The sequence below is a fragment of the Pseudorca crassidens genome, chromosome 2 (assembly GCF_039906515.1).
Source record: "Pseudorca crassidens isolate mPseCra1 chromosome 2, mPseCra1.hap1, whole genome shotgun sequence".
Taxonomy (NCBI): Eukaryota; Metazoa; Chordata; class Mammalia; order Artiodactyla; family Delphinidae; genus Pseudorca; species Pseudorca crassidens.
This window is the reverse complement of record NC_090297.1, coordinates 67,195,167-67,208,125: the sequence shown is the minus strand read 5'-3', so window position 1 is coordinate 67,208,125 and position 12,959 is coordinate 67,195,167. Positions and strand designations below refer to the sequence as shown.

Sequence of the window (12,959 nt, the reverse complement as noted above, 5' to 3'; positions counted from 1 at the left end):
GAGTTATATATCTTGGCCAAGGTCATGCAGAAAGTGACTGAGATCAAAGACAGAAGTCACTGCTCCCATTTCTAACATAGCCTACTGACTCCAAGTTGTAAGCAGGCAAAATCCGAATGGCTTTATAAACACGATCTTTCATTACAGTGCTCTATAGGGGAGGACCCTGGAGGAGTGTGCTATCTCTTCTACATTCTGAGAAAATAGGAACAGTGAATGGCCGATGATGAAGTGGGTCACTGGGTGGCTGCGGAAAGGGGAGAATAGAAAGTGGAATAAAGAGGTGTCACTCCAGCCTGTGACAGTCAAGGTGGCTGCTATTGACAGCACCGTTGAAGGCAATGCCAATTTTAACTAGCTTTTGCTACTTCCGCAATACGGATATTATTCACCATTGACTAGTGGTGATAGATACTCAGATGATACCCTCCCCTTAGAATTTAGAGTGATTCATGTGCAGCGAGCAACGTGATCTGAACACAAAGGCTCATTAAACATATAGCTGTTTCAGTTCCTGTGTCCTACTTATTTAATTAGAAACTATTCTTTTGGTCGTTTTAATAAAGTAAAATGTGAAGGACTCTTAGACAACCCAGTTAACAGAGATATTACACATTAATATTTGAAAATGGAAAAAGATTATTAGAAAACTATCTTCAGCGATGGTAGAATGAAGAGGTCTTTGTTTAAAAAGCAACTTCTGCTCATAAGGAAGAAGAGATTGGCTTTCCTAATAAAATGTTTTGAACAGAAATTTTATTGTATCATCAAGGGGTGGAATTTCTTGACGTGCTGTTGCTCTTGGCAACAGTACTAATAGATCATAGAAGGCATAGACAGAGGATGTCATTATCAGCTCAGATAATGATTGAATAGCTTTCATTTTCTTTTAGTATTGGTTGCTTGGTTTGCTGAAAATGGGACCTTTAATAACAGTCTAAGGCTTGACATACAAAATAGGGAGGTAAATATAACCATATGTACACATTTTTGCCATCTTTCATTGGATAATTTAACACATAAAACAACTGCAATGATCTTGTTACTCAAAGAAGACAGCAAAATTAGGACCTTTTGCAAAAGTGATGGTATGGCTTTCGTTTCCCCCTATTTTGAACTTCTTGATTTCTTTTCAGATTTAAAAGTATCCTTCCCATAGATAACAGAGAAAGGTATGAGCTGAAATAGAACCCCACAGGGGGCACTCAGTGTCACTAGTTTTAGACATTGAATGGTCTTCGGAAATATTTTCAGGTTGTTTCCTTAAATTTAAGTGGGACGATGACAAATTGGCTTCAGAGGTACAGGAAGGCTAACCATACTGCCTTCTGGGACACTGGTAAAGACTTGTTTCCTCCTAGTGGATCTTCGATCTGAAGTTTGAGGAAGGCCCTCCTCCCACTTGGAGTACCAGATAGAGGGAGACTCCTGCAAGGCGGGGTTTCCTGCACGGTGAAGGGCGTCTGCAGATAAAGCTCCTCTCACATTTCTCCTGCCCCGTCTGAGGAAAGCGGTCTCTCCCGTCTCCTGTCTCTTCTGCTAAACCGTCAGCAGCTTTAGGTGGGGTTGTATTTCTTCTCTGAATCTAAGAACAAAACTTAGAAATTCTATGCATTCGATACATATATGCTGAATGACTGAAAAATGGATAAAAGGACAGTTACGTTTCACTTTTGTGGATCTCAATCTTTTTTTTTTTTTTAGCATCTTTACTGGAGTATAATTGCGTTACAGTGGTGTGGATCTCAATCTTAATCATTCGCTCCATTTGCTCTTTGAACATTAAATCCCTCCTAAGCGCCTTAGGCATTAGGCACGGAGAATCCAGCTCTAATTCCAACAGGCTTGGAAGTGTTAGTAGCAGTTTGTGTTAGAATTCCTTTGAAGAAGGGCATTGTATTTCTTTGGAAAAAAAATATCCTGGCAGTATTTGAGACTAGAAGGAAGCTCCTCGAGGGAACTGGGTGTTGGGGGACTGTTCTGGGTGAGAAGAGAAGGGGGGATTTTCTTTTTTTTTAGTTACTCCATGACAGCGGTGGGGGAAGGGAGGAAGAGAGGGAGAATAGGGTAAAAGTCAACCTAGGAAAATGGGGAAAGGCTGTGCTGCATAAGATGTGGTCTCTCCCTGCGACCCCTCAAATCCTCAGCAAAGATACTAACATATACTTAACCTTTTAAACGGGACAGCCGCATGCTTTATACACATAAGCCGTTTACTCTTCACAACTGTCCTATGAGGTAGCGCTAATATTCTTTCCTTATAGATGGGGACACTGAAGCCCAGAGACACTGAGTGATGTAGGCAGATGACTGCTAGAAGTATTACTGGAGGGCTCCATGGAGGAGGAAACACCACAGACAGGGTACAGAGGTTCATGGACTGGCATTCTCTGGCCTGGAGGCAAGGGAATGCACACTCTGCTCTGGAGCCAAAGGAAATTTGGTGTGGCTGTGAGTTGATGGGCCCAGGTGAGTAGCCCAGCTGAGGTGGCCAGCTAGAAGAGAAAGGGCTAATGTGGCATCTCGCATGAGATTCATCCCGGGTTTCAAACCAACGCTCACGTATACCCTGTCCTCATGAAGTCTTGCACTCTTGTAAAGGAAATAGAGTTTTAACAAACAATCCTATACCTAATTATATAATCACAGTTGCGATGAATGCCCTGAAGGTAAAGGGCAGAGCGCCACACAGGGATGTAGTCTGGGATGGGGTCTGAGAACGTTTCCTTGAGGAAATCACATTTAAACTGAGATACAAAGCAGGACCCTGCCAGATGAAGGACCAGATGAAGGGGTGAGAGAGCAGAGGGATGCAAATGGAGATAGGTGGTTCCAAGTACTTTGTGCAAATGGCCAGAGGCGGGAAGGTACCTGAGGCATTCAGGTGCTGGAGGAAGCTGGTGTGAGGGAGGGGAGAGGTGACGCTCTGACGGGGACATGACCACTGCAGGAAAGCTAAGGATATTTTTGTCACGGTAAGAGCCCTGGTGCTCAGCCTGCAGGAAAGTCATGGAAGGTTTTGCTTTGTTTTGGTTTTTGTCAGGGGGCTGCATTCTGGGAGGATCCCCATGGCAGCAACAGGATTCCTAACAGACAGACGGGCCGGGCCAGGAATGACAAAGGCTTCGATGAGTTCACTAGGGATAGTGAAGGAGGCCTGGACTCCCAAGGTGTCTCTGAGGAACGACGATCCATGATCGGTGTGAGGAGTGAGGGCAGGGACACTTTTGCCTGGCTCTCTTAAAAGAGAAAAACTGCGTGATCTCCCTTGCATGTGGAACCTAAAAAAGTCAAATACATAGAGGCAGAGAGTAGAATGGTGGTTGCCACAGACACGCAGGTGGGGGAAGTGGGGAGATTTTGACCAAAGGGTACAAAGTTGCAGTTACGTAGGAAGAATATGCCTAGAGATCCAATGCACAGCAAGGTGACGACAGTTCATATGTATTGAATACTGGAAAATTGCTAAGAGAATATGTTTCAGATGCTCATTCATCAAACACAGAAGAATGGTAACTATATGAAGATGAAGTATGTTAATTAGTTGGACTGTAGTAATCATTTCACAAATCAAATCATCGTGTAGTATATCTTAAACATATACAATTTTTATGTAAAAAATTGAAAGGAATTTAAAGCTATTCATGTGGAGGTGATATGGGAGCAGTGGGGCAGCTGAGATACTGCAGAGAGAGGATTCAGGAGAAGGGAAGAGCCACGGGAGAAAACCTGGGGGCTGCCGTGTCACAGAGCAGAGGCCACTGACATGGCTTGTTTAATTGACCAACATTTACAAGCTGGGAGATTTCACCTGCTGGTGCAGGCTCACCAGGGCTGTTACAGATAGAACAAGTTTACTTTAAGGCTGGAGCAGAACCCAGTTTTCAGGGGTCTTGGAAGTGGAAGGGATCTAGGGGGAGTTGAGGCTGTGAGCACAGACCCCTCTGTTCATAAGCTCGGAGTTGTAGAGAAGAAGGAGTGGTCTCCTGGAAGCCTCTGCTATGGGCCAGGCACTGTGCACTCTACCAAGGGGACATGAAGAGGACAAAGACACAGTTTACTGAATTGCACACAAGCCAGCCCAGCTACATCACTATAGGACGAGGCTACTTTGGAGCAATGCTACTTGAGAGCCATAAAGTGCTGGGAGTTCTAAAGAAGGGGCCGCTTAAATCTTCTCCTCTGCTCCGCTGTTTGGAAACTGAGGGTATCTAGCCGACAGATATTTGTTATTAGAGGTCTAAATGAATGTTCTAAATGAAACATTAAAATAAAAGCACAGGTGTCAGCAGTTTTCAGAGCAGTGGTACTTCTGTTTACATGATCTTACATGCTTCTCAACAACACTCCCTCTTGCCCTGCAATAGGCCATCTTTCTGTAAATATCACTGGAAAATGAGGCAGGCGAGTTTACGTCAGCTGTCTGTGCTCTGCGGGTCTGTCCAGAAAGACTACTGCCTTTTAAAAAACTCTTTCTTCAAACCTACTTGCAGTGAGCTTCAAATACGGCTTCAAACTTTTAGGTGTTTAGCCTTTTCCTTTACAGCCCGGAACTTTTGGTCTTTATTCACTGAGGCCATAACTGAGAAGAAAGGTGAGGACTGAGAAAGACTTGAGAGTCATCCATGTAGAATTGATGGTTGAAACCAGTACGGACAAGGAGCTGACCCAGAGAAAGAGTAAAAGAGAGTGAGAGAAGGGTCAAGGACAGAAATGTGAGTACCGCCTACTTAAAGGGGTATGATTATCCTGCACGATTGTCCAACGTCAAACTTCTAGACATAGGAAGACAAGGGGCAGAGCCACAACAGGGGCTGTGGGTCGGGATGGGAGCAGCTATCACACCAAAGAGGAGGCATTTCCCAGGTGGCACAGGAGAGACAGGTATGAGTTAGGGAGTTCTGGAGAAACTGTAACTTTTATTGTTGCACAAATTGTGGGTTAGATCATTATAAAATTATAGTAACAGAGGTCCTTTGCTACATTGTGACTGCCTGCTAATTTGCACTTTCAATGACTGGAAGAAAGGCAGTAACTGTTAAGAGCCAGATGTATGGCTCTTTTCTATGTCGTTTTGTGCCTTTATTTTATTTTTTTTTTTTTTGCGGTATGCGGGCCTCTCACTGTTGTGGCCCCTCCCGTCGCGGAGCACAGGCTCCGGACACGCAGGCCCAGCGGCCATGGCCCACGGGCCCAGCCGCTCCTTGGCATGTGGGATCCTCCCGGACCGGGGCACGAACCTGCGTCCCCTGCATCAGGCAGGCGGACTCCCAACCACTGCGCCACCAGGGAAGCCCAGTGCCTTTATTTTTACACCAGAAGTTGTAAAGACCTGAGGACAACATCATGCTTACGACCTTACGGCAGTTTGTTGAGCTCCAACCTTACTACAAAGCCCTAGACGCTTGGCAGGGGATCAGGGTATACTGTAGCCCAAAGGACACAGTGACTTACCTGCTGCAGCCTCTTTGTTTGGAAATAACTTGCTGTCAACTGCCATGCTGATGTCATAGAACACCTCATCCTCGTCTCGGTCGGCATCAAACTGGGAGAAATCAGGACAGACACGTTGGGAACGTGAGGATACATCAATTAATTCATTCCAAAATATAATGAACATGCATCACACAACTGTATCTCTAATGAAGCAGGACAACAGGAACTGAGTCTTTAATCAGATATTTAGAGGGTTTTTCAAGCCCGGACCTCATATCAAACAGAGAGGGGTGTTAGGGAGTAAGTGTACAGTCACTAACGGTTAAGAAAATTGAGTAGAATTTTCTTAATTTCTAAAACAAGCTTTGGAAAAACCCATAACTTGTGCTTTTCTGGCTCCTTAGTTTTGTTTTGAAATCTTCCCTGCCGCCGCCTCCTTCATGAAAAAATATTTCTAAACAACATGGGGATAGATTTTCTAATTTATTGTTAACAAAAGAAAAAAGAGACCCCTCAAACCAAATTTTAGCTACTATACAAATACTATAGATGCTATCCTATAGGTATAGTCTACAGACACTATCGGTTTAGATGTAACAAAAATTATGAATTCAAATATTTTACCATTCTCTAAAATTTACAAAATTTTAAATATTAAAAATGTGGTTACATTTATAAATCCCCTATTTCCCAAGTTGTTCAGTGGTTTTTAAATATTTATTTATTTGGCTGTGCTGGGTCTTAGTTGCAGCACGTGGGATCTTCATTGCTGCGTGCGGGGTCTTTAGTTGCAGCATGTGAGATCTAGTTCCTTGACCAGGGATTGAACCGGGGCCCCCTGCACTGGGTGTGTGGAGTCTTAGCCACTGGACCACCAGGGAAGTCCCTCAGTGCTTTTTAGAAATACACTTTTGTCTCTTTGTTTTTTTAAAATAGGCTTACTGAGTTATAACTGATATACAATAAACTGCATATATTTAAAGTGTACGAAACGGTAAGCTTTGACATCTGTATACACCTGTGAAACCATCATAAAAATCAAAATAGTGAACATCTCCATCACCTCCCCCCAAAGTTCCCTGGTGCCCCTTGGGAATCCCTTCCTCCTGCCCCACCCCCCCATCAGGTAATCATTGATATGTTTTCTGTGACTAGAGATTACTTTGCATCTTCTAGAATTTCATGTAAAAGGAATTGTACAACATGAAATATTTTTGTCTGGATTCTTTCACTCTCCACAATTATTTTGAGATTTATCAAGTTTATTCCTTTTCATTGCTGAGTAGTATTCCATTGTATGGATATACTATTAATTCCATCCTGGGTATGTTTCATCTTGGACATTGTAGTTTTTATCCATAGATGTTTGATTTGAGTCTTTAAAAATATCTATGTCTCTATTTAAGGTTTTAAACACATGAACTACAATTATAACGTCTAATATCCTTCTCTACTGATTCCTACAACTGAGTTGGTTTTCACTGATTTCCCCCATTATTATGGGGCATATTTTCCTGTTTCTTTGCATGCCTGGTAGTTTTTTACTGGATGCTGGGCATTGACAATTTGACCATGTTGGATGATAGGTGTTTTTGTATTTCTATATTCTTGAGCTTCATTCTGGAATGCAGTTTAGTTACTTGGAAACAACTTGATCCTTTCAGATCTTGTGTTTAAGATTTGTTGGACTGGACCAGAGCAGTGTTTAGTTTAGGGTTAATTATTCCGCCCTGTTGCGGCAAGACACTTTGAAGTACTCTACACGTTTCCTTGTGAATTAAGGGATTTTCCAGTCTGGCTGTGGAAACAGGCACTCTTCTCAGGCTGGTGTGAGCCCCAGCTACTGTTTCTGCTGATCCTTTTGGGTGGTTTTTCCCTCAGCCTTGGGCAGTTTGCTCATATGCATGCCCTGATTAGTACTCTGCTGGATGCTGGAGGGGAACCCTCTGCAGATCTCCAGAGTTCTCTCTCTGTGCATCTCTGGTACTCTGTCCTCTGCAGTCCAGCCACCTTGGGTCTCTTGCACTCTCAGCTCCATTTCCTCAACTCTTGGAGTCTACCCATCTCCACAAGGCTTCCTTCTCCCTGCACTGTAGCTGGAAAGTCTCCAGTAATAAGCTGGGGACAATCACAGGGCCCATCATATTTGTTTCCTTTCTCTCAGGGAATCACCTCATTGTCTGATGTCCAGTGTCTTAAAATTGTTTTTTTTTAAATATATATTTTCTGTTTATTTATTTTTGTTTGTTTCATGGGAGGGAAAATACAGTCTCTTTTATTTCATCTTGGGTTTTTTTTTTTTTTTTTTTTTTCGGTACGCAGGCCTCTTACTGTTGTGGCCTCTCCCGTTGCGGAGCACAGGCTCCGGACGTGCAGGCTCAGCGGCCATGGCTCACGGGCCCAGCCACTCCACGGCATGTGGGATCCTCCCAGACCGGGGCATGAACTCGCGTCTACTGCATTGGCAGGGCGGACTCTCAACCACTGCGTCACCAGGGAAGCCCCCATCTTGGTTTTTAACCTTAATTATTATCTTGAAGATATTTGAAAAGATTTAAGTGATTTATTCCTTTATATTTTCCTACTGAAGTGCTTCATTATTTTTAGTGAGAGGAATTTAGAAGCCCAAATTAAAAAGTTATTACCTAATCTCCCCTTACACAGTTAAAGCTCATCGTATGGTGCTTTAAAGTACTTTCACTATGTCACATCAGCCCACGGGAAAGGTGAGGCAGATTGTTTTGTTTCTATTTTACAGGTGAGGAAATACCTACTCAGATATTATGACTTTCTCAAGTCAAACAGCTGAGAAGCAGGAGAAGTAGGACTTGCACTTAGGATGACTGACACTTTCCATCCTATCAGACTACATGTGATCATCATAGTCAGACAAATATAGCCCTGCTGCTCAAATGAGTGTTAACAGCCCTTCTGTCTAAACGCAAGGGTGAGATAAGCAGATGGTGGTTAGGGCAGATACGAGGGGACCACCAAGGCAAGATTAGTGCCACCTTTATGCACTGCTTCCCACACCCATAGACCATGGCTGGTTTTTTTCTTTCAAAATGTCTGTAAGCTATCATCAGTAACGGGTAAGTTCTACTAAGGGGGGTTTGTTTTTATTTTTTTCTTGGGCTTTTGAAAGATGGGTGGCAGCAAATAATTTTATAAATAAAAAAGCATAAGCTTATGTTTTAGCCGTAGTTCCCCAGAAAACAGAACCTAAGGCAAAACTTATAGGTTAACACTTTATTGGGGGCGCGCGTATGCAAGTAATCCCAGGGCAGTTAAGTTTGAAAGAAAAAGGGAAGTGAGACAGAGAAGGAAGCAAAGCAAATGTAAGGTGGCATGTTACTGATCTTGTCCCCAGCTTCACAAAGTCACAGCTGGTCTCCAGAAAGGCTAAACGGAACCAGTACATCTCAGAACAGTCTGAGGAGGGAGGTAGGGACAGGCATTTATATGCTGTCTTTTCAGTTTCCTGCTTCCACTGGTCCAAGTTTTCCTTATGAAGAGTTAAGTCCCCCCACCTCTTGGTTGTGTTTCCTAGACCCCGGGGCAGCCCCTGGGAAGCCAGATCCCATGCCCCAGGGAGTGGCAAAAAATCTGGATCTAGAAGTGCTGGAAGGTGCCCAACCCCCTACAGGTATGGTCTGGTTGAGCCTGGGAGCCATCTCTGCACAGGCTCCCACCAGGCTGGGGACGATGAAGCCCAGCCTTCATCCTTAAGAGGCTGGCTGGGTCTGTCAGCCATGCCGGAAGGCAGGGCATCGGTGGACAGCTCTCCATTCAACAAGTGACCGAGGCCCAGGGCACATGGGCCAAGTGAGTCAGGGGAAGCTTGTAAACTGGTTTAGGCAGCTTAAAACTCAACCAGAGCTTGATTTGAATTTCTGCTTTCCCTGTAGCAGCAGTCTGATCTTGAACAACTTATTTCCCTGTTCTTAGCATATATACAATGCGATTATTATTATTATTATTATTATTTTGCGGTACGCGGGCCTCTCACTGCTGTGGCCTCTCCCGTTGCAGAGCACAGGCTCCGGACACGTAGGCTCAGTGGCCATGGCTCACGGGCCCCGCCACTCTGCAGCTTGTGGGATCTTCCCGGACTGGGGCACGAACCTGTGTCCCCTGCATCGGCAGGCGGACTCTCAACCACTGTGCCACCAGGGAAGCCCCATACAATGTGATTATTGTGAGGACTAAAGAGATGGTGTATTCAATACCCAATACAGAGCCTGGCATAACTGCAGTCCTTCTTTTTCCTCCTTAAGGCTGAGGGAGTATGTTCTATAGACCTTTGATTGCTTCTGTACTTTGAACAAGGCATGTGTATGCTACACACACACACACACACATGCATACACTTATTTTTTTTTTAAAGTTGGGGATTGTGTAATAAGGAATACAACTGACTTTGAGATTTTCTAGGAGATATTCTATCCTCCAACCGATTTGAACAAGGATATGTTTAGCTCTGGCAGACTAAAGTACTTAATTGTCCAATCCAAAAGGCAAAATGCAAAAAGTAAAACATCATTCATGAAAGCATTCAACAAATATTTGCTGAGTATCTACTATGTCCTAGGTAGATTCTTCAACTGACCACTCTTAAGTGATTGGACTACGAACAAGGAGCCCCAAGGAAGGAAGATGACACCCACACAGCCAACTCAACTCTGGGATTATAGAGATGTTGTTGAAGCCCACTGACTCTTGCATCAGGACCACAGAATTTAACCTCGTCTTTCTTATTTTCTGTAACATCCCACTTTGACAGCTCCAAGACTAGCATGGGACTCTTGTCTCTAGTCGCTTGGCAAATTATGTGGCATCCGGACCTTGGAGAGCACTCTGATTGGGTACTATCAGGACAACTGCCACTTAACGGACAAAGACCTTTACAAATTGGTAACATTCAGTGTTGGAGAGGTTGTGTGTATGGTGAGTGGAGATGTGGCTTTTCAATCATCAGACTTTTTACTTACTATCTGTTTTTGCACAAACCATACACATCCGTGGTTCTCAACCAGGAATAATTGTGTCCACCCCTCCCACCCCTGCCCCAATATTTGGCAATGCTGATAGATATTTTTGGTTGTCGCAACTGGAAGGGGGGAGGCTATTGTCTAGGGACGCTGCTAACTACCTTACAGTACACAGGACAGCCCTCTCACAACGGAGAATTATCCAGTCTAAAATGTCAATAGTGCTGAAGTTGAGAGACCCTCATCTACACCAAAGCATTCTCAGTTTTGGGGTTTCTAAATAGTGTTTTGAAACTCAAGTAGCAATGATCTCCTTTCTTTCCTTTCTCCCTCCCTCCCTCCCTCCCTCCCTCCCTCCCTTCCTTCTCTCTCTCTCTCTCTCTCTCTGATTTTGACCTGCAAGAACCCGTGCTGTAAACTTCAAAATACAGAGGATAGTAGAAGTGATAATACTGCAGGGGTAGCATAGGTATAGGGTGATGAAGGTTCTAGAAATAACAGTTTCTATAGATCTCGTGGGTCAGAAACAAGCTTTGGGGGCAGATGTAACTGTATGCCACTAGGCCAGATGATGTCCGAGGTTGTTCCCAGCTCTGAAATTCTGTGATTAGGTGGGCCCTTTATCTTTTTGGTGATTGTTGTTTAATATCTAGCAATCTTAACAAACCTCTTTTCTTATTCTGAGGGAAAGAACTCGCAGAGGACACGGTCTGCATGATTGTTTTATGTCATTTAATGTAAGAGGGCTGGGGAGGTCAATTGGAAATTTCAAAATGAGATGCTTACCAAATTCCCCAGTTCACTCACAACATGTTTTAAGTTGAATAACAAATGTTGTAACAGCTTTCAAAATCATACAAAATATATCTAGATTAGGAAAGGAAATTATAGTAGATTGAGCAGAATTAGGCACCATCTGAGGAGAAAGCAACAATGACGGTTTGCAATTTTTTCTTTTTTTTTTTTTTGCAGTTATGCGGGCCTCTCACTGCTGTGGCCTCTCCTGTTGCGGAGCACAGGCTCCGGACACGCAGGCCCAGCTGCCATGGCCCACAGCCCCAGCCGCTCCGCGGCATGTGGGATCCTCCCGGACCGGGGCACGAACCCGCGTCCCCTGCATTAGCAGGCGGACTCTCAACCACTGCGCCACCAGGGAAGCAAAACAGTTTGCAATTTTAATGGCAGAAATGAGCTCTTGTTTGTTTTCTTTTGGCTCTGATTTGCAGACTGCAAGAGGCTGCCCAGATCTTCTCCACAGAGACAAGGCATTCTGTATTCTTAGCTCTGCTAGCTGGGAATGTTAGGTGTATAAAATATGCTAAAAGGACTCGAAAGGGAGGATAACAGTTCAGTCTTTCTAGATTCCACTTTCATTAAACTTAGCTCTGTCTCCTGTATTTTCTCTGCTTCAACATTTGAAAAGGAAATAAATTGGCTCTGTTATTAGTATTGTCTCAGTTTTATATATCCCATAAGTATCCTTCTCTGAGCATCATACCAGCTTCTTCAACATTTTACTTCTCCCTGGTTTCCTGCAAGGGATTTCAATTAAGTATGCTCTCTACCAGATGGTTTTCATCATTTGCTACTGGAGACCCTTCAACATGCAAAACACTGGCCCTTCAAATCTTTTCTTTTATATGTCTCGAGACTTCCTTCTAAAGAACTGATTGGTTGGTGTCCTCTTTACAGTACTTTGTTTTCCTCCAACAAAAATTGGAGTTTGTACTAAAATAGTGATCATTAAAAAAACTTATGGTCCCGGGAGTGAAATCTGTAGTTATGAGCTATGGAGTAATCACAGTTTATATTATTCTGCAGAACTGTCTTTCTAAAGCTTCATAATTAAACACAAAATTTGAAGAGAAGCATCGAAGTAGGTCTGGTTGGGGGTGGGGTGGGTAGGGACAACATTCTGTCTGGGAAAGCCAAATCATGTAGGTGGTGGAACCAGGATCTGAATCCAGATCTGTCTACATCGAACGGCCAAGGCTGTTAGGATCAGGTCTCAGCTCCATGGGGCAGCCACAGATCTTAGCTGGGCTCTTGCAGAACAAACCAGAATTAAAGCCCTAAAGGAGAACTCTCAGGACAGACTGAAGCCAAGCAAAGCCAGGTCCAGATGTGATATACTCAAATATTCTTGATCTTGTTTTCCATTTTGAGATAGTAGGTGATTTTATTTCTCTGTATAACATGTGTACCCTGCCAGATGGATGTGTCTGTTGGCAGAAGAACCTCTCTGCAGGCTGGCCAGGAGCGTCAGAAGAAGCAAGGACAGGCAAAGCTGACCGCAAGAGGCAGAAGATGTCCCAACTCCAAACAGAGCTCTCTCTCGCGGTCTTTAGCTTAAAGTTATCAATTTCACAGGGAAGCTGGCTACTGCTCCTCCATCCTGTTTGTCTACTGTTGACTCTAGTTGTACCTTCCCCAGTAGCCTTCTACAACTTAAACAACCCTGTCCTTTAGTGTGTTAAGAGGACTGAAGTCATCTAGCGTGGATTCTGTTTTTCTCCTCTCATTACCACTCAA

At 43.8% G+C, this 12,959-nt stretch overlaps 1 protein-coding gene across 3 annotated transcripts in view; it reads right to left on the bottom strand.

The window, feature by feature from the left end:
- AK5 (adenylate kinase 5) overlaps positions 1-12,959 on the bottom strand; it is a 238,211-nt gene that overhangs the window by 116,597 nt on the left and 108,655 nt on the right. For all 3 annotated transcript variants that reach the window (XM_067726621.1, XM_067726620.1, XM_067726622.1), the window contains one exon: positions 5,455-5,545. In XM_067726621.1, coding sequence (XP_067582722.1) covers positions 5,455-5,545 — 91 coding nt within the window. The remainder of the gene's footprint in view (positions 1-5,454; positions 5,546-12,959) is intronic.